At 40.4% G+C, this 26,052-nt stretch overlaps 1 protein-coding gene across 1 annotated transcript in view; it reads right to left on the minus strand.

Annotated features, from left to right (window-relative positions):
* Nucleotides 1–2,491: 2,491 nt before the first annotated feature.
* CNKSR3 (CNKSR family member 3) overlaps nt 2,492–26,052 on the minus strand; it is a 57,769-nt gene continuing 34,208 nt past the window's right edge. Inside the window, exons 4-13 of the mRNA XM_058834529.1 lie at nt 24,774–24,861; nt 22,213–22,254; nt 20,256–20,375; nt 18,457–18,516; nt 15,663–15,731; nt 14,872–15,018; nt 13,223–13,347; nt 10,589–10,797; nt 10,036–10,125; nt 2,492–8,545 (exon numbers count right to left, since the gene is read on the minus strand). Of these exons, the coding sequence (XP_058690512.1) occupies nt 8,244–8,545; nt 10,036–10,125; nt 10,589–10,797; nt 13,223–13,347; nt 14,872–15,018; nt 15,663–15,731; nt 18,457–18,516; nt 20,256–20,375; nt 22,213–22,254; nt 24,774–24,861 (1,252 nt within the window). The 3' untranslated portion in view covers nt 2,492–8,243. The remainder of the gene's footprint in view (nt 8,546–10,035; nt 10,126–10,588; nt 10,798–13,222; nt 13,348–14,871; nt 15,019–15,662; nt 15,732–18,456; nt 18,517–20,255; nt 20,376–22,212; nt 22,255–24,773; nt 24,862–26,052) is intronic.

Consider the following 26,052-nt stretch of genomic DNA (forward strand, 5'->3'; position numbering starts at 1 on the left):
GCCCCCACCCCGGAGACTCCTTTCTGTCTTCCTTTTCCTCCCCCACCCAAGCCCTGAATACAGGAAGAGAGATCACCAGCTGCCTGCTGAAGAAAACAACTACCAAATAGTGTGCATCATTCAGATGGCTTGGGTGATTCAGCTTTTCCATGTGAACTTTAAGTGGCACAAATGGTGCTTTGTGCATTTCTGAATCAAACATGTATTTAATAGTCCAAGTACATAACACAATTTCTACTTGAAGAACAACTTTTCATCTTAAATAAAGCAGCGTATCTGTTGCCTTACAATGACTCCAGTTCTCAAACCAAACAATAATTACATCTACCTGTGTTTATGTATTGCAGCATCTTCAGCCTTTAAAAATGCATTTCATATTGTTCTCAAAAGTTGAACTGAGTTGTACAGTGAAAAGAGGATCTAGTGATGAGATTATAATTTTGAAAGCCACCTGATGTGATGTGCATTGGTTTTAGAGTGGGAGGGCTGGGAAGGAACAGAAAATCCAGGTGTAGCAAGCAGTCTGCTCTCCCAAAATACAACAGCAGCTTGATCATAAGCATCCCACAATTATGTGCAACTCACTGTCAAGAAACTTGTAGGAGAATAATATTAAAAGTTTCCAGACAGTAGGCTGAGATATGAAACCCCACACAAATGCAAAACACATACACGTTTACTTTGTGGTTTTGTTGTTTAGCACTGCTCAGATAAAGAATTAGTGCCTGGTTTTACTTCTCTTGTTTCTTTGGCCTTTATTAATTTGTGCAAATGTTCATTTGAGTCTTCTCTTCATCAACAAGATCCTATTTTCATTTCACCCTTTCAATCATAAATCAAAAACAGCTCTAAGTAACCAATCAGATTTGACACAGAAAGTAGAAGGGACAATCAGACCTAGTGCTGAGGACAGAACCTCTTGCCTGACAAGCCCTGTTTACTTAGCAGGAGAATTTCTTATTTATGCTCAAGTACAAAAGCAGCACAAGCATGTCGAACACAACACTGCTTTCTGCAGGCACCTAAGTGTGACAATGCCAAAACTGCCTGAGGTGCTCAGCAAGGGCACCTTGAGCAAAGGGAGAAGGTGGCAACAAACTGAATAGACTAATCATCACTGGAAATCATTCAAGACCTAGAGAAAAACAACTGAAATGTTGCTTGGCCTGTGCTTTGAAAAATGGAAATGAGCCTCTGGGATCACATAGTGTGCCACCTTCCACTAGAGCAGCACCTCGAATTTTGTCTTAAGGGTGCAACCTAGGCAAGAGTGTTGTAATGAAACCAGATGTTTTTGCAGCATCTCTTCTCCCACTAATGGTTTTTATACACTTTTTGTGATTTTATAACTGACTTCCACTTCATTATAAATGTAGGCATGTTACGCACATCCAACCCAAAAAGCTGCATCAAACTCGTCAGGGTGATGCAACTATCACCTTACAGCTCCTGCCCTGAGACAACACTGCCAGAGTCAGCCTCATCAGCCAAGATGTCTCTCTTCACAGCCAGATACATGAACAGCAAACGCTGTGTGAGACCAGAGGGTTTCCAAAATCTTCTGCATTTTGAAAACACACCAAATACTGCATTGCAAACTAGATGAAAAAGCCATGTTTGCAGGAGTGACCTGTGGGAGAAGTCATGAGCTTTGGTTACTGCGCTTGATTCAGATTTTTTGAACTTCAGACTTTTGGTGATGTTTGTTTTCACTCCCTGACATTTCTTGATAGGGAGAAAGAGAGCAGGAATACTTCTCATCACAGCTTCCCATCACACATCCCCCCACATCGGTCAACCACTGGGAAAATGAGTCATGATGCTGAAACCTGAGCCTCTTCCACATCCTTCTAAAAGCCTTATTTCCCACACAGACCCCATCCATTCCAAGCACAGCAGCCAGCCTCGGTCAGCAGCAGGTCAAACATATCACTTGTGGCCGGATTCACCCATGTGTGAGCACCCCGGGGTCTCTGCCTCGCTGCCTCTCCCAAGCAGCCCCAGCTCACTTGTCCCCTTTGCTTTAATAAAGGCCTCTCTGTGCAGCACTAGGTGGAACATGCCTGTGCCACACCAGGTGCTCAAATGCTGCCAAACCTTTTTGGTTTTTAGATAACAGCTCACTCACATCACCTCTGCGCTAACACTGTGTGACACCTCATCCCTCCACAATGTTCCCACACCTCCACAGGAAAACAAACTGCAAATCACAGATCTTGTCCTATTAGCCTTTTATTCGGAGGCCTGTCACTCATATCTTGAGCATGAGGGAGGGAAGACAGGGGCTGCTGCTTTAGCTGATGGGTTTCCCCTCACCTTCTTGTCCCTCCCACCCCACACAGTCACTGCACAGACAGCAGGGGAGGCCAGGCAGGGAAGGGCAGTAGTTCCACACCCATCTATCCAATGCAACTTATGAATCCAGCATTACAAAACTCTGAGAGAGGAGAAAAACCAGACATTTCTTCCTATCCAGTGATAAGAAGCTGATGTCTCTGGACCTAAAGGACCAAGGACTGTTTGGGGTGGTCTAAGGAACTTCAAAGAGGAGTCTAAGCCAACAGCTTACTAAGCAGAGAGGAATTCACATACAAATCAAGAACTTGGAAATGTTGTCTTGTGGGCAGCACTGTTTCTGTTGGAAGGCACTGGTCAAAACTGTCATGGACATCAAAACAAACTGATTATGCTATAAAGACTTTATAGCTGTTTGTTTGTGAAATAAATTCTTGGAGAGTCCCTTAGCTTTAACGTAGGAAGGAAAAGGTCAGAGAGGAAGGACATAGGAAAAGGGAAATAATTAATTTAGGATATCATTTATTTTGGTTTCATCACATCCACTTATAGGAACTTATACCAACTTCCCCCCAGAACCAGTGGTCAAGAACTATGCCAGACAATATTAAGACTTCTGCATGTTCAGTGGGACATTCAGTGACATGGGAAATAATTTCAGCTAAAACTGTGTTACATCTAAGAAAGCCTTTGGTCATGTTCTGTGGAGACACATTTAACCACAGTTGCTCTGCAAGAATCTACAATACCTGAATTACAGCCCTCACTTTCTACTGTCATGTAATAAAATCAAACAAATCACCCAAGGTGCAGCCACTCAAGTCTGGCTGATCCTTTACCTGGATGAAAATCCTTAGTTTCATTATTATTCATTATCATTCACAAAGTTGTTATTCACAAGGTATAAAAAGAGTTTTTTCTTGTGTTTTGCTAATTGAGTTTTGTCTGGTTGGGGTTCTTTTACGGTTTACAGATTAAAATTTTATGGCTCATTTGTGACTACTTGGCATTATGAACATTTTCACTGGAAATATGGGAGGATTTCATTAGAAACATTGGTACTGAAAACAGCTAATGGGGGATGAAAGAGGAAAACATTAATAAGTAGCACTGAGAAGCATGCAATTACTTGGGAAAAAAAATTTAAATACATGGTCAAAACATTAAACATCAGTTTCGACTGTGGCATATTTTATGCCTCTCAGTAAATATTGCCCAAACAAAAAAGCCTCTAAGCAAAGGTAACAAGGGTCTGAGGCTCCTCACCTGCAAAGGCACTCCCAGAACACATCTGAACACATGGTGGCTGAACACCATCAGCGAGCACAGCCCAGTGATCCATCAGGGTCTTGTCAGGTTTGCTCCACAGGTACATTTCAACAGTTCCTACTCTGGCTGCACTGAAAAAGGGCTACACTGACCAAGGAGGGTGTGGAGTGTCAGAAACAACCAACCAACAAACCAAAAAAGCCCAAGCAAGTACCCCTCTCAGATGAAGATGGCACAGCAAATTGGACTTTTTGTCCTCCAATTCCTTGGCGGCTGTCTGGCATAGAGAACATTCACCCTCACCAGAGAACAAACAGAAACCACAATCATAAACTGACCCCAACGATTCTCCCTACAACTTGGCACTCTCTGGCACTTACTTTAGGCTTAATTATTCTGCCTCCATTAACCTGTTAATCAATCATGTAATTTCCTAAGATATCTTTCCCCTCTCCCAAAAAAATATATTAAGTAACTCCATAACCACTTAAGGGAGAAAGCCAGTGGCTTACATCATCCTGAATAACTGAGGTGACCACACAGGGAGGTTTAAAAAAAAAATGTTTACATCTATTCTATGTCATGCTAAAACAAACACATTTCTCCCACTGGCAGGAACTGGAGGACACCCAAAGGTCTAGGGTTTTTTCCTCCACTGAGTATGTAATCCTCATTTTTTCTTCCACTGGCAAAGTATGTGCAACAGACAACTCCTGCCTGTCTCTTATTTAGTATGTATAAAAAAAATCCCAACTCTAAGTGATGTTGGAACAGTAATACTGTTTTTAAATGTGACTTTCCACTTTTTGACAAAGTCCAGAATAACCCAAACTAACTAAGCTTTTAGACCACTGCACAAGGACCTGTGGAAATGACACAATCTTACCAGCAGTTGCTAACTATCACAAAGGAAGACAAAATTGATGGTTAGGGACTTGCATTGTGCAGGCAACAGGATAAAGAGAGGTTACTATTTTAAACTGAGACAGCAGCAGCACAGGCAGCAGAAATTTGATGAAATTACACACTGACAGCAGCTCTTGACTGCTTTTGTCATACATCTTACAGCCCAAGTGTGGTGTGTGGAACTGTATATAACTGCTTTGAAAGACTGCCCTTGTTTCATATTATTCTAGCAAATATACTACAAATGTAAGGGTAAAAACAAATGTGCACGCTGCAGTGGTGTGGGGTATCTTCTTTGCAGTTACTGCCACACTAGTGAAGCAGCACTCAACTCAACACAGACCCATACATTTAGCTTAGCCTGATCCCTCTTTTTTCATTCTCCAGAGGTTTTTTGGAGCGCTCTTTCCACATTTTAAGTGAATCACACAATATGCTGAGTTAATCAGTGGTTTCTTCAAGAGCTCTTATCCACTATAAAAACCTTAAAGCCTGCAAGGAGACAAAAGCATTCCTGTGACAGCCATAAAGAGCACGTGCTCCATAACCACAGCATGTGCAAAGTAAAGCTCAGGCCACACAGAAGAAAGAAGCCACAGCTGTACAGCAGGACAAAGGTTACTCCAAAGGACACAACACTTCCTTCCAATTGACCATGAGCATTTCTATCTCAACACTTTGAGATTGTGCACTAGGATGTATGGTGGAAATTGGGGGATGAATATTTTAGTGCAGAAAACACAAGCAGAAGCCAACATTCACACTCCTCCAAGATACCAATCCTGCTGGCAAAGGCATTTCTGAGAATGCATGTGCAGGAAAGCCTTTCTGCCTGGATCATGTGTAAAATATTCCAAAAACTGAATGATGAACACAGGAAAGCTCCTAGGGAAGTAAAACCTGCAATAAAAAGGTTTGAGCTGAATTCATCAAGATCTAAGTTCAAGCCTGATGAGGGGTTTAAATTGGTCTGTTCAGGATGTGATTGTGGGAATAGAGCAGTTTGTGAAGACTACCTGGTGGCAGTGTAATAAAACAGGACCCAAGATTTGGACTAAAGTAACATTTATGCAAGAAGAAAATTCTTTATCCTCTCCAACTGCAAAGTTAGTTTTCACCATCTGTTTCCTGGTTTGGTTAAGTTTTGGATGTTTACTTTCTCTCCTTTCTGTTCAGTGAGCACCAAGAGTATGGAGCATGTTGTTTTCAAAAGAAGCCCTGCTTATGAGGACAGAAAAGTTATCAGCTCATTGATTAGCACAAAATTATTGTAATACTCTCAGTACTGTGTCCACCTCTGTTGGTCATCCAGAATTCAAAGTAATTAATTTAATTGTCCATAATACTAGAGGAAACACATGGCTTGGAGAATTGCCCTGCACTCTGTCTCTACAAGTCATTAGTGCTCATTTTTGTCTTATTTCCTCTCACACATTACCATCCAAAATCGGACTTTTTTTTTTTTGCAATAGTTATGTAAGAGAAAGCAAAGGTATTGGTTTTTACATATTCTACAGACTACAACAGAAGCCTGCTCAATATTTCAAAAGTGCATGAACCTCACTATACATATATGCATGAGTACTAAATATTATTTTCCATTTTTGTGGGGTTAATGATCTTTACTAATTAACTGCACTGTTTTGCCACCATGACAGTGTATTCAGAGTATTGTGGAGTACTGCACCATGGCAGGGTATCTGGAAACATACATGGTACTCATTATGAGGGCAGCCTAGATAGTTTTTCATCTGATAGATACACGTACCTTCAACATTAAGAGATGAGCCAAGTTTTTGCATAATAGCAGAATTTTTTGCAGGTTAAGCCAGAAGGATATCAGCTGTGATTTACTTGTAGATCTGTGGGACTTTTTTTACCCCTAAGCTGTAGAGCATCCTCTATATTCATTATATACAATAACAGATTAAGTATGATGGTCTCCATTCATTTTTAAAGCACAGAAAACACGACATTGAAGATGAGCAGAATTTCCATTTTAAAAGCCTTGCTTAGACAACACCTTTAGAACAGTTCAGCCCTTTGGAGGCTGCACTATACTACACCACAGAGCCTTCAACACAGCAGTTTCAGCCCTTTTCTTGGAGGCAGGACCAAACTGTTGTTTGGGTTGAACTGCACAGCAGCAGTCCATGTCTCTTGTACAGACTGCCATCTCAGAGAGTGGAGGAGAGTGGCAGAAGACAGACAAATCTGCTTTGATCAGAAAGGTCCAAACCAGCCTCTCCAGTCATTAGTGAGTCTCAGTCAAATGTAATTAATTGAGAAGTGAATGAAATACCCTGTCGCTCTCTGCTGGGCTGTAGCACAACTTCATCAGCTCGTTGCAGTAGAATAGTGACATCTTCACAGACAGAATTAGTGTGTTTTTAACATCCTGTTATCACATGTGATTACTGCCCCTAAGTGCAAACTGGCATTTAACTTCCCTCTTTCCCCACCAATTACTGAATATAAATCCTTCTTTTCAGCAAGACCAAAGGAGTAGAGCCTGTTGGCAATGTATCATCTACAAAAATAGTTAGTCTTATAATTAGAAGGTAATACAAAATCTTATTTTCCTTTCATTTGACTAAGCTGTGCCAAATACCTCAATACAGGAAGGTACAAACTCTATCCGTTTAAATGTAAAAATATATACAACTATATTTAACATTTAAATAACTTTAAACACAACTGTTTGCACACTAACAATCTTATGTACATTCCTTCTTAAACAATACCTCTTTAATATCCTCCTCTTTTGTTAAGCAAGTTTTATTTTCCTCCCAAAATACCCAATGCTATTTTAAAATTCTGAGGGGTAAAAATTAGAGCTATATAGAAAATAGCAAGACGTCTTACAGTTGTAGTGTATGATAGCACATATTTTTCATAAAAACAACACATCATTCAAAAACTGAACCACTGTAAAAGTTCTCATGAGTCCAACAGTACTGTCTTTAACAGGTTACTTTGGTTAACAGCAAGTCATTCTTAAACAATTAAGGAAATACTGTATATTCTTTCACCACCTCTACAGATGCATTTCCCTGGCATGTTGTAGCAATCCATATACCTTTACAAATGAGCACTGCAGCTGTTCAGTGCTCCATATTTGTACTGTGATTTCAATAAAATAGATTATATATATAAGGTTGGATTGATTTATAATTAAATTAGTCCAACTTCCTAAAATCTCTGAATAAGAGAACTCTCTTCCTAAGACTTCATAGGAACTCTGGATATCAGAGAAAGAACGGTAACACTTCTTCCTCACAAGGTTGATCTCATGCAATACTTGAAATAGCATCACCAAGTTGCATGAAACTGCTGTTTTCCTCCTTATTTTCCCACTCAGGAGAGTGACAGCTTCTGTGAGCTCTGCATACTCTGACACCCTGCCTGTTGCACCAGCCTCTGAGCATTCAGACAACTAAAGTGCCACGGGACTTCACAGTAACGCAATGCTTTCCTCTGAGTCATTAAGCATTTTCCAGGTCATGTGTGGCCTCTACCTCACTGAAATTTTACTCATTTCCACAGGAATAAATGCCTTCAGTTTTTGGCCAGGAAGAGGAACCTGATCTTTATCTTTCTTCCCTCCTTGCACTATGAAACCACCCCGATCCATCAAAAATGACACAAAAAGGCAAAAGTGTAAGATTCTCCAGGAAAAGACTAATGCATTAGTCACTGTGTATCAGTTCAGCTGCAAGGTAGAGCAGTCTGACCAACGAGCAAAGGCACTTGGGAACAGCGCTGCGGACAAGTCAATGAGTCAACAATTTCAGTCTCGTGATCCAATTGACCAGCAGCGAGGGCTCTGCTGAGGAGGATTTTGTGGAAGACGTAACTGATGATGATTTTTTAGCACCTTCCTCTTGAAATGGAATAGTTGCACTGTTGTGGAGGTCTGTATTCATAAAACACCTGCTGCCTCGAATATAATCCGTTCCCCTCACTAAGTGCTTGTCAGACACTGGCCTGGAGAGCGGGTGCTGCATGGAAGGGCTTTCCTCAATGATTGGTGGTATCCTTTCATTGCTGAAGTACCTGCAGAGGACATCTTCACCTGTACAAACAGCAGGAAGAAAACATATTATTGCTGACTTCAAAACCCTCCATTGACATTTTCTATTTTTATAAAAGTATTCCGGTTACACTTCAAATACCTAGACGTGGGGTTTTGTTCATAAAAGACCTGGACATAAGCAGCTATCAATAGATCCACAGATTTTTGCATCTTTAATGTTTTTTAAGTAACAGAAATAATGAAATACATCCATACACAGAAGAGATACCATTTGACTGTTATATTCCAGATTCACACACACCAAAAATGCTAATACAGACTACCTTCATGCAAACCATTACCATAGGTGAGATGTAACAAACCTTCCTCAGATGTGTTATTCAAAATGCTGAAGAGACCAGAGTTGAATCCATGAATTTCTCAATATAACTCAGGAGTAACTTAAAAGCTACTAATATTACTCTGGACAAGAGAAATTAATTTTGCAAGTGAAGATGTAAGTACTTCCCTCACTGGTTTTGGCTAGTGATCCATGACGTTCTCTGTTTTAACTCTTCGCTAGACACTTGACCAAATCATCTGCTACTAAAGACATCCTACTGGACTAGGCAGGCCTTTGGTTCTGATCCAACACAGCTTAAATACAAGCCTGCAGTACTTAGGTATATTTCAAGCTTTAAAAAAAGTCAACACAAAACCAAAGGTAAAAGCAAACAAAAAAACATACACGCAAAAACCAGCCCTGCCACCTGGTGATCGCTCTGTAAGTATCCCTCCAGGTTGATGCTTCTCATTATCAAGTTCAACCTTTACATGAAAATAATAGAATTCAGCTTTCATTTTACCTAGAATTAGACATCAGCTTTCAGAACTGATTCCAAGAATAAACTAGTCATCCTTATTTCCCACTTTAACAGGACTCAAATAGTCTTTCAGATGCAAAAGAGAGTGGGAAGAGGACAGTGTGGGAAGTAAAAAAAGCCATCCAACCGAACACAGAATGTTGTGAGCTTCTGTTTCTCCCCCATTCAGTGATGCCTGCAGAATATGTTCCTTTCTAACAGCAGTAGCAGTAATAAGCAGCTCCTAAAAGGCCCTACATTTTACATTTTCTGAACAAAGCTTGCTTCTTCAACCTCCACAGTGAGCTAAACAAAAAGAAAGACTTAGCAAAAAAGTAGCCTTGTGATCAATTTTAAACGCAGTAGAAAGGGAAAGGGCCATGTGCAAGAGCAAAATGCTGGACCTGTGCCATAAAGTCACAAGTACAGATCTGCCCTAGTCATTCTAGCTTACTTTTAATGCTCACTACAAGTCTAAGGCAGAAGATTTGAGTCCCATCACCAAACAGCCTCAGAAATTTCAGTTACCATGTAGCATTTCCTGCTAAACCCAACAATGGTCACCTTGCATCAGTTCAACAATATGCAAACCATAATCCTCCATAATTCCTAATTTGAACACTTTCCTTAGTTCACCACCTCTCTTTTGGAGAGGAAGAGAGTGAAGGATAAAACCTAAAACCTTGCCTTTTCTCCCTGATCCTCGTGGCCTAGAGAAGGGCTCTGCAGCTCCTATCCAGCTTCCATCAGCAGGCATTGACAAAGGACGAGGTTTTCCTAGAGACAACACAGAAGGTTATGAAAAGTTACATAAAGTTAAGGAAACCAATTTTTAAATTTTTGCTTTTCCCAGTTAAACAAAGGGAGAGTTCAAATTGTAGAAAAAAAATATTTGAAGATACTTCCACTGGTGGCATATAAGAAATCAGTGTGCAGAGATCAAACACCCACTCTCTTGCTCATTTAGAGAGGGAGCGGAGATAATGTTATAACCAAAACAGACGTAGAGATGGCCTTCTGTAGCAGCAGACCTCAACTGGATGATATTTATTACAGAAATAACAGCACTTAAGAGAAATTATTTCAGATGTGGAATTTCAGATGTAGAATTTCACGTTCAGAATTTGTACAAATGACCTCAATATCAATCAAGTCTGACAAGCAGTTTTTCAGGAGAGATCATTTGAGACTAATCAAAACCCTTATCAAAACAGAGATAACAAGAGAGGAATTAACTCACCGTAGGACTGTGTTTTTTCTCTCATCTTGGCTGGTAGGATGTTTACTTCCACGGGATACCCAGGCAGCTGATCTGAATCAGCAATGGTAAACCTTCGCCTTCGGCTCTCCTGATCCAGAAAAGAATTGGGAGACTCGGCGCCCTTGGACCCAGGTAGTGGCTGACTGCGTTTGTTGCCTCCTCCATACACAAAGCTCCCCTTTTCATCTCTGAAAGGACATGTCACTTCAGTCAGTGTCTTGAACGAGTTTAAAGCTACAGACATGAGTAGGTTTGAAAGATATTTCTAGTAGCAAGCCATGCTCGTGACAACTGGCATTGTGCTACAAAACAAGCTGGAAAAAAAGTCCCAAGTAAGTCAGGTGAGAGAAGACTTCATTATATTTAACTAGGAGAAAAGAAAGCTACCCCCCTCATGCTAATTCACTCTTAACAAGCCAGTAATTTAACACACTGAGAAATGTAGACGTTCCCCTCCTGCAGAAGACTGATAAACGAGACCTTTCTGTCCTGAGGGCATCAAAGCCCCTGATTCACTGCCTGCCCAGTACATAGTTGTAACTCAGAAGTGCTTCATAAATTTATCCATCTCTATCTGTGTAATGGTAACACCTATTACCTCCATCTGAGGGACTCTGCCTTTCAGTCATTGTAGGAGTCCAATAGCTGTCACTGAATATTTACCACCTTCTCTCTCGCTCCTTGAGAGTTTCAGTAACAGATTCATAGTTTGTATGGGTGTGTATATATATATATACACACACACACACATATATATGATTTTGATTAAATTCTGCAAGAACTTTTGCAAGAGAAACACCCTTCAAGCTAAGATTTGCCTGTGTTTTTTTCCCCCTTCCTACATGTTACAGTCTTACTGCTTGAAGTAATCATTAGCCAAGTCGGGCATAAAAACATATAGCTGACTGTCTATGCACACATACACATTCATAGCAGCCCCTGGACAGCACATCCCACTTGTCCAGCTCTCCAGCAACAACAATGCTAACAGCTCAGTGAACAGGAAGGAGCTATTTATGGAGATTCAGAGACCAAAAATTGCACTCAAGTGTTACAGCAGAAATGTATGTATGTACATGGAGAGCTCTCCTACACCACCACCATGTGGAGACTGTGCCATGGGGAAGGAAACCAAACACTGCTCTCTGACCCCCAGTATGGAGCAGATGAGATCCCTACCAGGAAGGTAAGAAAATAGGATGATGGGGTGAGGAGGGAAGCAACTATCACAAAAATGCACCACAATTTCAAGAGAAAAGCAAAACATGCAGAGGTCTAAATAAATGGCCAAACAGAAGGCAAAAGAATTGTCCTTTCTCTACTTCCTGCCTGCCATAGCTTCTCACATTTGATTTCTTTAAAACTCAAAGTCAAGATGCCTTTCCCTTTCATCATCCAAGTGACAAGTTTTACAGCTCATATTGCCATTTGCATCCTTTTCAACAGGGATTCAGGTCTAAAGACATTTGAAGCTCAATATAATTTTATGCCTCTTTAGGAAAGATAAACAAATTGAGCACATGGACATAATTCACCAACATGCTTGAAATGTAATAATTTGAAGAAACAACTAAGGCCTTCATTTGCTAAATCTGTATGTTTGTTATTATGCCAAAAGATTTAAATAATTGGGTTTTTCTCATAAGACCTGAACATGTGTAACCATAAAAGCAAGGCAAGAGCACGTCAACATGGGTCCAACTTCAGTAAAGAGACCCTACCTAAGCGAGCCCCATCTTCCAGTCCTGCCCCGAAAACTGCAGTAACACCACCTCTGTCTCTGGATCAGCCCTTACATGACAGGATGCAAGTGCTCTCCCACCCACAAGGCCTGCAGCAAAAGGTCACAGTTTCTGTGCTGGGCTATCTACACGTAACCCAAAATGTCAGGGAAGGCCAGGAAGCACACCTGTCTTTCACATCTTGCCTGAAAACTCTTTTTTCCATCACATTCCCAGAGCAGCTGGCAGGGTTTTGGCATGAGTCAATATGGACTCGAGAACAAACAACAGCCAGCCTTACCATATACACCACTCCCCCTCCTGCTGTGTACACAGGTCTGCATTTTTATAGCTTACACCACAGGATAAAAAAATAAAAGTTGATGTATTGCCTCTCCCTTCCCTTTAGTGGGAACATATTTGTTTTAAACAATTTGCAAGTTTCAAGATTTAACGTGATAGGCATCATTTAACGTGACATTCTTTTCTGTCCTAACTCCCACAACAGTTACTCAACTTGCTAAAAAAGAAAAAAATCCAACAGTGAAAAATGTTAGGGACAAAAATTACTTCTTGCTGTGTGGAGCTGGATTTAAACTGTGTCAGCAACATAACTCCACAACAAAATCAGAGATGACACTGGTTCATGTTTTGGGAACAACTCTGCTCTCTGTGGCACTAAATGATCTTCCAGCAATAAAACCTGTTACAATCCTGGCAGTGTACACATTTACAGATAAGTAGAAGTAACCCAGCTCATTTAGGCAGCTAGAAGAAAGTTTGAGATTTGCAGCTTCCTCAAGCTAATCTGCACAGAGCTCTAACATCAAGCCAGCTCAGACACGAGCAATGAAGGAGGTTTCTGTTCAGGGGTGCACGTTTGTTTACATACCGAGGAGAGTACGGCACAGCTGGTGGAGGGGGTATGTACAGATCCAAAATGGCTGGCTTCTCTTTCTTCAGTGAAGTATCCACCGTGCCTTCTGGTGACTGAGCTGAAGCTGGTGGAGGGCTGGTCTGAAATGTTAAACAGTTATCAAACATCTGAATGTTCATTTATCATTCACAAAAAGGTAATTTAATAATCAACAGCACCATTTTCATCTCCTAGTGAACTACTATCTCTGTGATGTATGAACACTTTAAAAACTTAGAATCCACATTTTCCTCCACCCCCAGTCTTGGCTAGCTTTTCAGGCCCTCCCACAGAAGTCCTATCATGGGTAATGCATTGCTCAAGAATATTTTGCTCTTTCCAGTTCTATTTTTCCTGTAAATTCCACAGCCAAAAAAAGCAACTGAGACAAAACTACCTCTTCTATTTTCAGATGCATTAAAAGAATGCAATTTGTTAAGTACAGATATGATTAGCAAGCCTTGTGAAGCTGGCATATGCTACCTTTATTCCACACAATCCAATGCCTGGGGCACAGACAGGAATATAGTAAGGTTCACCACAGATTGAATCAATGGATGTAACTAGGGCCAGGGAACCAAATTAAAAATAGATTTGGCATTATTAATCTTTGCAGCTCATTTCTATATATTCTCAGCATCTTTCCAGGTTCCTGTCTGCCTAAAGGAGAGAAAAGGTGACAAAGAGCCTTCTTCTCCAATCACTCCCCCCCCAAGGAAAAACTGCAGGGCACAGCCCATAAGCCAGCCCACCTCAGCTCCTCCCACTGGTAGCGCATGTCAGGCATGATGCCACAAAACCAGGACACGCACACAGGTGAAAGGAAGAAGAAACAAGTTGTCAACTATACATCTTCTACCCATTTTGAGAAAAATCTGCTTTCATGGAGACTTCTGATAGCCACCAGCACTTCATGGGTTTAAATTAACCCCACAGATGTAGGGAGACCTGTATCAGAACAGGAGGATGAGGGGGAACTCTCCCTGGTTTTATTAATTTCAGATAATTAGTTTAAATTCAGCTAGGTTGTTTGCAAGCATTAAACCAAGTTTCCTAACACAACAAGCCATTCCTCAACATGGTTATTTAAGAATTACTAACATCACCTTCCCTGTCTGCCTTCTGTGTTTGCCCAACAACCAAATTTTATTTAAACTAATAGTTTAAATAATTTCTTGAAAAAAAAAAACTTTCTCACCCTTCACTGGACTAAAAAGAGGGCAAATATATGGAACAATCTTAAGTTATTTCAGCAAAAATATATTACTGTGATAAATACAGGAAGCATTTATTTATTGCTCCATGCTGAGGATGAATATCAGCAGTTTTGCCTCAGATAAGTTCTCCCAGTGGCACACAGACTGATTAAAATATTTAGCACACCTAGTCCCTTTGTGTACCAAGAAGGCATTATCTGGTTACAAGGAAAAAAAAAAAAAAAAAGAAAAAGAGAAGAACATTTTCCCTTTTATCTAGGAATCATAGGAGGACAGCCATTTCACCTAACCTGCCTGAACCTATACTCAAGCATGAGTACTTCAGGGCATTTCTGGGGTTTCTCTTTTTTCTAGCTTCAACCAAGGCATTCCCATCCTGAGGTCAGAGTGGAGCTGGCAGGCTCTCACCTGCACCAAGGGTGGTTTCCAGCGCAGGTTCTTCAGTGGAGCCGGAGTGAAATGAAAAGAGCCAGTAGGACGTTTCTTAAGCAGCAGCCTAACTCCAGCAGGATTCTCTCGCAGCTTGGCCACCAGATTTTTTAGTTGCCATCCAACCTAGAAGAGAATAAAGACATCTTTCATTCAGCATTTATTTTCTGAAAGCGAACAAACAAGAAAAACCCAAATCCCCCAAGTCTGTTTGTTTTGACACGAACCTAAAAGAGATAAGGGATTCAAAAAAGCTGTCTTAAGAATTAAAAAAAAATGGAAAGCTCCTTTTTTGAAAGGTTCTTTATTTTCTTTCCAAGTTCTCTACTTCAGCTGTGAACTAAATACTAAGATATCAAGCAATGATCTTTATACCTCAGTTCCAGTCCTAGAAAAACATGTGGATATGCTCAAATTGACTAACACAGGGATTCACAATGAGCTACTTTTGTCATGTTTCTTTCTCACACTGAAAGGCATTGCTTAATGGGCAAAAATGTAATCATTACATCCAGGTTCCCAGATATTTGCAAATTATTGGGGGGGGTGTTGCTTTTTAAAGCTCTTTATCTGGCATATAAACATGAAATACTGTATATTTATTTTATCAAAATATTGCAAAGAATAAAATTTGTCTTGAAAATAAGATGTTAAAAAGGGTCAGGCATTTCACCAGGAAAACACCAGAACTGCCTCCTGACTCCATCCATCCAGCCCCTGTGGTGCAGAGCAAGCATGAGGGAAGGTCTGTAATGCTGCCAGTTACTCACCACAGTTTGCCGATTCACCTGGATCACTTCATCACCAGCGTGAATCTTCTGGGAGCGATCAGCAGGGGACTACAAAGATGAAAACAAGAGTCATGGGCTGCAGCAGGTCTCCCTCCCTCCCTCCCCATACCACACCCACAACTTAAGTCAAAGGTTGCATCAGCAATGCTCTTCACTATACATCATTTTCACATCTGCTAATGACTTGAGAAATGTAAATGAATTAATTGAATTATTTATTTTTATACTGGGGGAACTAAAAGTGAAGAGAGAAGGCATAGCCTCCATCTGTTACAGGCCAAATTGTACTTAAGTCATGGGACAGTCTCCACTCTCCTTTTCCCTCCAGTTTGTACTATAGTTTTAGACAGTAATGGAAGAGGACCGACGAGGATTTCCATCCTACCACAACAACCATCTTAAACAGCTTTTAAATAAATGTATATTTATTTTTAAAACTATATTAAGACTTTGAATGTACAGAACAAAGGACCAAAACCCCTCCAATCCACAAGACAGAGCCTTTCTACTTTCCTTTTTTGTTTTCCAAAGTAAATAAAAGCTTCTGACTTTAATGTGAAACAGCTTGCCTGAATCATCAAAGTCAGCAGATAAAAATACTTGCATAGACAGGTATTTTTCAAATACCTATCTAATAATAATAATACACTTTAAAATTCAATTTCCTTGGAACAAAACCTAAACTCTGGGGAGCCGTTAGCAAGAAATGGATAAGTAAGTCAGTATTTAGATTTATCAACAGCTGGTGCAATGCACCAGCCTTTGCTGCAGTTATTTAAAACACTCTCACTGCTATAACACACCAACTCCTACCAGCCTTGACAGCACACAGACACGCTACCTTGGTACATGCTGCACCCTGGCCACAGGACAGCAACTCCTCCCATTCTCCCCACCCCATGGGTAACCACCAGGCAGCAGGCCAGCTCTTCCTAGTGACTCCAGAACTAAGCACTGGGATTAAGGACTCCCTTCTCCACCTCATCACACCTTCTGACCTCAAGTAACTTTGTTATGAGAAAGAACTGTAGAAATAAACAGTGCAACAAAGGAAGAAAGCACGGGGAATTTGTGGGAGGCTCCAGCTATCATGAGTAACCCCGTTTCTTCATTGTCATCTTGCTTCCTCTGAGAGGAAATGCCTCTGAGGAAAGCTGCATACATAGGAGTCAACCAAGATCATGAAAAAATGCTGGGCCAGAGTCAAGTTTGTGAAAAACAAAGCTCATTTCAAGCTGTCCTTTGGGTGACCAACTGCTCATCTGAGGGAGGATGGGGGACCCTTGCACAGAGAACTCCCACAGCAAGTGACAAGTCACAGCACTGGGATCACATCGTGAGAACAGAGCAAAGAGCGAAGTTTCACTCTAGGCAAACATGACATGCAAAGTCACACGTGGGATGGCACAACTCAGGAATCCTCTTGGCTGACTCAGACCAAATGGACATCCCCAGTTCTTCCACTGTTCAGTACTGTCAATTCAGGGGTGCAATTCCATTGCATTCCCATACACCAGCTCCTGGGGATAGCTATTAAAGTACCATTCCAAATCTAGCAAGAAAATTGAGCTAAGATCCAGCCTGGGTCCTCTAAATGGTACCACACTACCATAAGGTAATCAGTTGTTTGCAGATTTCTCACTTATCAAGTTCTGTTGCTCCAAAGGAAGGAGTTTCCCCAAAGGAAGAACCAGTGTTGATAACAAAAAACAGACATTTAGGTCAATGCTCAAAGCTACAGAAGGAATACAGACCCAAATTAAGACCTACATGCAGAAGCAGCTTGTCAGCAGTCAACAGTGCATTTTTTTGCATTTATCAGATGTTAAAATTGCTGCACAAGTGGACACAGTCTCTGCGGCAGATCCTACAATCCTACACAGATTTATGTCAGGACAATAGTACAATAGTATCAAAGCTATAGAAGTTTTCACTCTGCACTGTAAGCACAGATTTCTGCTCTTTCCTGCCAGGTCCCTGGACCTGGCAGGGGAAAAATTAGAAACACTGGCTCTTTCCTATTCCCAAAAAAAAAAAAAAAAAAAAGGCATGGCTGGAAAAGCCAAGTTTCTCTGGTTTCTCTGCTCTTTTTTTTTCTTTCACTCACTCCTCCTGGACAGTAGTAGTCTGTTTGAAAACACCACAGCATCACCTGCCAGCCTCAGCTGCTGGCTAGAGGTCCACTCCTTCAAGGGCTGCCCAGAAGCCCTCAATAAACTCTCAGCTACAAAGAACTCAGTGTACAAATAAAACAAGGAACCACCTGCAGTAAAAATTAGTTGCCTCTCTTGCCAACTCCTTCCTTCCAGCTGACCACCCTTAAAGTCTTACTTGTTCATAGTCTTTTTACTCTGCAAGGTAATTTTGTCACGGGACAGCTCATTGATTTCATTACTCATTACTGAATTTAGCACACTACCATCTAAATGCTCCCATTAGGGGAGATTGCCTTTGCCAGTGGAAAGCAAATACATCCAAGACTTTGTTAAGCAAGATGCCATAAGAACTCAGAACAGCAGATACAGTAACCTATTAAAGCAATTACTTTAATGCCAAGCATTTGAACTAATTTGTGTACTTGCAGAAACTGGTTTAATCGGACTAACAGCAAAACATACAGGCACAAAATATTTACAGACTGTGGATAAACAAACTATGGATCACACAGTGCTTAAAGCAATAATGCCATGCAAGTCATGTCTAAAACAACAAAAAATAGTAAGTCTAACTCAATCAAAGCTGCTGTCTGAGAATCTACATTTGCCTCACTTACATTTTCTGTAGTTCCAGTAATTACATGCAATCCATCATAAGTTGATTTGATGTACATTCCCTAAACATAAGGAAAAAATGAAAAACAAGTTTAAAGGCAAAGCAAACCACAACTTATCTGATTAAAACACTGTTGGGAACACACTCAAAACATTATTAAAAACCAGTTAACAATTTGTATATTCTCCCTGGAAAAGTATGTGGTCTAATATTACAACACTCTAAACTTCTTCACAGATCACTTTTAGTGTATTTATTATAATATTTATGATTACTTAAAACACCTAGTGTATGGAATGAGACTTAGAAACACTCTCTGGTTGGTAATATCAAACACTGCTAGTTTTGCTGCCTTGTCAGTCCTTGGCCTTGAAAAGAGCTTTATTTCCTTACTACCCAGATTGCTCTAGAAAATTACAGGTTTTACTAGGTAGCCACCAGTTGTCTCCAAACAGAGCAGACTCAGGTCTGACACACAGGTGGGCTACAAGTATTGCTGACATGTTCTTTTACAGCTTCTCTAGGTAAGTCAATACACAGACAGCCTCATAACCACAATGCTTACATAAGCACTAAAAGTTCCAGCAGAGTATTTGTAGCTCTGTATGTTAATGTTGAGTGTGAACACAAGGACAAACTTGATGAAGTGGGTGTTGACTGTAAGACCACCAAATTAAAAATCACAAACAGGCTATTAACTAATAATTACACAGATTCCCCACAAGAAGTGACCGGTACATTGATTTCATCATTTATGAACAAGTACGTAACTACTTTTCCTTTCTATATCTGTTATTAGAAACACTCACACTGAGAAGTACTCAGGAGCTGAAAGCAGCTTAGCTGCCTGAAATTACCACACTTGCTTTAAAAGTGGAAAAGTAGATGATGTTTTTGACCCTTCCTCTCCAGCCAATTTTTCCTGTCAGTATCCAATGGGATGCACCCACGTCCTTTTTTCTTACTTCAGCCAAGCTAGACTGACTCTGCTTCAGTGTAGCTTGTGCATTAACAAAGAGGTTCCCGTAATTTCAAGAATGCATGACTGATTCAGTCAAATCCACTGGTCTAGATAAAACTATATAGCACAGTAAGACTATGCAGCTTTCTCTAAAAACGTTAATTTCTCCTGCCTCCAGGGCTAGTGGTGAATACAAATACACCTAACAATTTAAATTCCCTCCAACTCATTCTAACACATCTGTTCCCTAGGCAGAAAAGCCACCAAGATTTCAAATTAAGTTTCTTATAACCAGCACTCAGCTAAGCAGAATCCATTGAATGAACAGGAGTCAGTAATGACACGTGGCCTCCAAACAGTTAAAATATTCTCATTTTCCTGCTAACTGCAAACCTCCAAAATCCTCACATTCATCTCAATCTTGCTATAAACACACATAAAAAGGCATCTTTCAAAACACAAACATTTCTTCTTGTCTTCTCCCTCTCCCAGTCCCCCTAGGAAAAAAAGTGGTTGTGATAACCTGAAAAAATACAGCTACTAGCTTCACAAGCATTTATAAATTCTTCAGTATTCTGGTTCGCCCAGAAATCTTCAATAATTTAGAATCAGAAATAATATTTGGGATCAAGCCTTTTAATATGCATATCTGTCCCTGGCAGCCACTCCAGCACATTGCCTGACAACTGATCTTTAGGGTTCCTTCTGGTGCCTCTTTCTTTTCCCCACAGGTTATCATCGGTTTTGAAATACCTTTTTATAAATACACATTTGCATTGGCTCACAGGGATAGCTATAAAATACAGGGAACATCAGGACACTCCAGAATTGCTTCTTACCAGGCCTTCCCCAGGTTTAATGTTGGTTAAATGGACCTCCTCCAGACACGCACACTGGCTCATCAGGGGGTCCGTAGTTGATCGGATGGCTTTATCACAAATACCATTTAAAGTCTTGGCCTGCAATGAGAACATACAAAAAACAGTTAGGAAAATTCCCTCCTGGCTTCCTCCTCTTCCAGTTTTCAAAAGATGTAAAGGAAATTAGTTCTAAAATCACTGAAATAAAAGGTTCATTTCTACAGATCTACTCTACAGCATGTTTACATCCTTACTGTAACACAGAAACAACCTGTTTCCATGAGTGCCACCCTACCATCACTAACCAATGCTGACACATCCTGTCTGAAAAAATAAACACATAAAATAGAGCAAAAAATTTTCTTTGGGGTTTGTTTGCTTTGAACAAAATTGAACTCATTAAAATATGGAAACACTTTGAGGATTCCTTGTGGAAACAATTGAGAGTTTTTCATGTTCTGTATTTCTGCTATAAGAATACAACTGACCATGTGTCACAAAAAATGATGTGCTGGCCATTGACATATCTGCACAAAACCTTACAGCATAAGTTAGGACCATCCAGCACTTAAGTGCTTCTGCAGCACTTCTCTCCACTGTGCCTCTGAACTGACCTCCTCTGGAATGCTTACACAGGCAAGGTTCATATTTCCTTTTGACCAAGACATAGCTGATCCTAAGCCAACATTATAACTAAAGCCTAATTCTGACCTTGGCGTGTATGTCAGTAAAGTTGAAGGCAGAATGGCTTTGCCTTGTACAACACATAACTATCAGAAAGTCTAATTAAACATGAAAAAAAAAAGAAGAAAAAAAATGACAAAAAAAATCTGTGCCCTCTCTACACTCACAAATTTCATTATGTCCCACTGTGTTTTCTGTCTTGACATCAGCTGAAGCAAGGCTGACACACAAAGTAGGTTACAAAATCTTAAAGGAGAGGGGGGAGAAGATAAGTACACAGTAAAGTAGTTAGGTAGTTAGAGAACCTGCAAGGTAAGTCACCTTCCACAAGGGGCTTGAATGCTTCAAAGTAGACACATGTAATTACAGAATGGGGGGAGCTCTGTCATAGGAAGACATTGGTTTGGATGACAATGGTCCCTGGAAACAATAGCTCCAACGTCTTCTATTTCGTTTTACGTCAGATTTATAGAGCAGCAATAAAATAAATCAAAACAATGCTTAAGTGTGAATGCGAGGAACTGCTCAAACAAGGGAATTCCAAACAACAATACCTACTTCCAGTGTGGGTGTGCGCAAATGGAAAAAGAAAGATGCAGAAAACTCCCTTTTACATAGTCTCTTTATTTATGAACAAAATTATTTTTAGTTATTGTGCTACTAAATTCCTAAGCATTTATGAGCTACCGGAAGGCCTTATCAAAGAGCACAGCCTGGTTCATGTCAAAAGCAGGAAGCGATGATTAACTGTTACAAAATATAAAAAGCATTCCATTACACTCTGCATTTGGTCACAAGGCTGCTTCAAACAGCCCTAGAAACTCAAGCTCAAGTACAGAGCCAGAGCTTCAGTTCTGTGGCAGGGCAGTTCTTCTAGATGAAGAAGGATAGTAAGGCAGAGCATCTGCTTATTAAGGCGCTAAATGCACTTCACAGGCATAATTGGCTTCTTTGGCCTGCGATCATTCTGCAGTGCTAGTCCTCCCTTGAAAATATGAGGTTAAATTCTCTCAGAAATATAGCTGTGTAATGAATCTTTAAGGAATACTTGCTACCACCGCACACTATCCATCTGCTGCAATTTCAATGATTTCCTCTACAGTAAGAAATATTCACAAAACAAGTCATAATAATGTTTACTTGCATGATATGCTTGTGCATTTGGGACTGAAAGCTGTTGTCAATACAGCCAGAAGCAAACGAAATGAATGTGAATGCGAACAGCTGAGTTTCAACAGAAACATAAACTTACCACAGTCTGGACTTTATCTTCCATGTCAGCCACAGTGCAATCCTAAAAATAAAACAAGAACAAAACCCCTAAATTAACCAATAAACATGGAAACAAATCATCTCTGAAAACTCTGCAAAACTTCCATTTTAACCTCAAATAGAAACAGTTATTCATGCTGCAGGGATTAGTCAGATTAGTTTCACTCAGTAGGGCTCAAAAGGACTGTTTAGCAACTATTTTCTGGCCCTGGTAGAAAGCAATAATAAACCTTGAAAACTAAGAGAATGTGGGATTCAATTACAGCAGCTGACTTTTTCAGAAGAGCAGAACCCTGCACAATTAAATCAGATTTTCAGAAGGCCAGGCAGATGTGCTTGCCTTACACTGATAAACCCCAGCTCAGGTACTCCTCTGCCCCAGGCATCAAAATGGATCTAAAGCATACTGTTAAAAATAGATGGGAAAGAGATTTTTTTTTTTTTTAATATGCTACCAGTGACATTCCTGAAGGGCAGAGGACTGCACATAAGGCATTATTTACACAGCCCAGGTATAAAAGTCTTTGAACTGAAACAAATTCATGTAAAAATCTACGGAAGTCATCACTGTTTTCTGCAAGAAGTGCTGAACTGGAGAATGGTATTATATTCTCAGACAAAGAGTTAAAACAGCACATAAATAATAAAACAAGGTTTACAATATCTACAAGGAGTAAACTCCCAAGCATTTTAATAAGCTTAAGAAGGAGTCATGTTGGAGAAGTTTTTGGAGGACTTTCCCCTGCTTTTCTCTGCTAAATACATCTGCACAAATCAATAGCAAATGCCATCTATCATCATGCAGCCAAAATGCTCAATACTGCAAAGTCCTTCTGCTCTCACTCTGTTCTGCTTATAGTGCTTATTATTTCAGCCCTAAAGTTTGACATGGAACTTTAAGTGGAGTAAAATCCTGACCTTGAATCTATATAGCTATCATCAAAGGTAAACTAGAATCCTATTGCATTCTTGCCTTGCTTTATTATGATATGCTTTTATGCATCACTTATGATTATGCAGAGCAGTATTGGTTCCATGAGAGCCACTCTGGCCTCTTCTTCACCATTAGAACCAACCACTTGTTTCAATAGCCTATCCCTTAATAAGAAATACTTTTGAAGTCTAAAAACCCTCCTAAAGATTTTTACTGCATCTCTTTTACACATCAGCGAACACCTTCAAACTATTCTAGCATATGTGCCCTGTCCCAGGATAAAAACCGCGTTGGTTGGTTCTTCCCCCATTAATGCTCTTCTCTAAGCACCAAAACCATCTTTTATTATAGCTCATATCAAACTGGCAGAGAAATAGTCTGACATTTTTTTTTACAGGGTAGTATTCACAACTTCCATTCCCCTGCCATCAAAGGCTGATCTAACAGAAAGATTAGACACCATTTTTAGCAGTTTTATTAATACATTCAGCAATCTCCTATCTCAGTTCCTGTAGCACTCTTGGGTGAACACCAGCTGCTGCTAGAAACACGTTCTGTTCCACTGCAGAGTCTGCACATCTGTAGCTGTAAATCACTGAGCTTGTGCGACTGCACACAGAGCTCCCCAGCAAGAAGGGCATTGAGCAGCATGCATGTGAACCCTGGGGTACCCAGACACCAGCCCTTCACAATGACACAACTGACACAATTAGGTGGCATCACAGCTTGACAGCTCAGGGTGTTTCTGTCCTTTGACATCATCCCTTCAGCATGGGGACAGAATCACCCATGTCACAGGGCATGGTCCTCCACAGAGCTCAAACATTATATGGGCACAGAATAATGGTTATGACCAAGTCACTGAGGTGTGCACACAGTGCTTCACAGCCACAGCAGTGCCATGCTCTCAGAACAGGCTCAAAAGCAGGCAGCATTATTCAGAGAGCAAAATTATGTCAACTGCCAAGATGAACACAGTTGCTACATGTCCTTTTAGCTATTATGTGTACAAACACTCATCACACAGCTGGTAGTTTTGAAAAACATTCTGGTCTTGCAGTAGTGGCAGATGCAGCCTGGCTAGTGGGATCTGTATTATAAAGGTGGCAGCTCCTTCCATTACATGCATTTCCCATTTGATGGCTAAAACATCCTGCATGGGACAAGATTTATGGAGTCTGCAAACATAGGTATAAAAACCAATGGAGCCATATTTTTGTTTAGAGTTAGCACTGATAACTGTTTTTCAACATGCTGCTTGGAATGTGAAAATCTTCAAATGCAGATCAACTATTTCAAAGACTAACCCTCTTTCCAGTAAAGCTCAAGAAAATAAGAGTAGACTTTAAGCTGCAGTCACTTAAGATACAGACAGCAATACCAAAATTGGTAATTAAATTGAAGGGCAGGGGGAACAACAGAAAAACCCCACAACTCACAAACACAGGCAACTGAAACTCACTTTCATGGATGTTCAAAGTTAAAAGTAAGCTCTCATTCCCAGAACTGCCTTTCATTAGCACTCAGCACAAAGCAAGCACATTACTTCCCCAAACACCCCCTTTCCTTCCCTTTTGGAAAGCAGAGAGGAAAAGAAATCAGCTGACCTTTTGAACAGTAGTAGTGAGGTCCAAGCAGAGCTGAATGATTCTGTTCTTCATTGATGAAAAGTCAGCAATACCTGTAAATGGGGTCCTACAACAAGAGAAAATTCCCCTTAGATTGGAGGGACCAGCCTTCTCCCATCCTACCTTACCAGTAAGGAAGAGCATATGAGAGTAAGTGCTGCAACTCTGACATTGACACAGGTGTGAGGATAGTTTTACAATGCAAATATTCCTGACTGCAGAGTCCTGCTCCACTCTTGCACCAAAAGTGGGAATTTTCTAGCCCTGTCCTTGGGTTTACCAGTGAGTAGATCTCCAACTTTCTGACTGGAGAAGGAAAAAACAATTCTCAAAAAGAAGAAAAATAGATTTTCACATTTTACAGACAGAGGTACAGTGAGACTTAGAGAAGAATCATTACAGGTCACCTTTAGGGCCTGTAGAGACCTATCTCTGACCTTTCAGACAGCTGCAAAGGCTAGGAGAGGGGTTGAGAAATCAGCATAACAGGATTGGAAAAGGACAAGCCAGCAATTTTGATGACTGTGAGTTACAGAAAAAAATTTAGGGTGAGCTGCCAGCAACCGAGAGGACCAGGTGAGAGGCACAAAATGTTAGCATCACTGCCTGGACACAGATCAACTCTTCACTTGAGATCAGGATAAAGGATAGAAGTGCTCCTTGATGCTGGTCCCTGTGCAGTTATTCTCCTAACTTTCCTTCTCAGGAAAGACAGCAAGGGTTTTGAGAATTTTTGTTCATCTGTTATCATGGACTGCACCTGTGCCAGCACCTGACCTGCTGCAGCTGTAGCAAAATAATTCTGGCTCTTTGCAGACACAAAAACAAATAAGACCAAAAAAAAAGAGAAAATGAAACAGCAGAATGACAATCTCTCCCACTTCTCAGTTTTCAAATCACACAGTTAATGCCATGATTTCAGCAGAACATTAAAAAATCTTTCAGGAAGGGACCTGCCAATGACAAGTAATTTAGAAGCTGGGAAAACCATTTGTATGAGAAACTGACCTGAAAGGGAACACCCATACTTTTATAAATACTGGTTTGAGTGAAATATTAACAGTTTTATTGGTTTTAGCAAGGGCAGAAGTGCAAGAATAGATACCCTATGTTAATTTTTTCCACTAGAGGTCTTCTAGCAACACCAAAAAAAGGGGTTAATAACATCAAGATCTTTTCACCCAAGCATCAAAGAAAGGCCCTACAAAGAGAAGCAATTCATTAGAGCAACAAATTAAAACATAACCATTTTATTCTT

Source organism: Poecile atricapillus, chromosome 3 (assembly GCF_030490865.1).
Source record: "Poecile atricapillus isolate bPoeAtr1 chromosome 3, bPoeAtr1.hap1, whole genome shotgun sequence".
Classification (NCBI taxonomy): Eukaryota; Metazoa; Chordata; class Aves; order Passeriformes; family Paridae; genus Poecile; species Poecile atricapillus.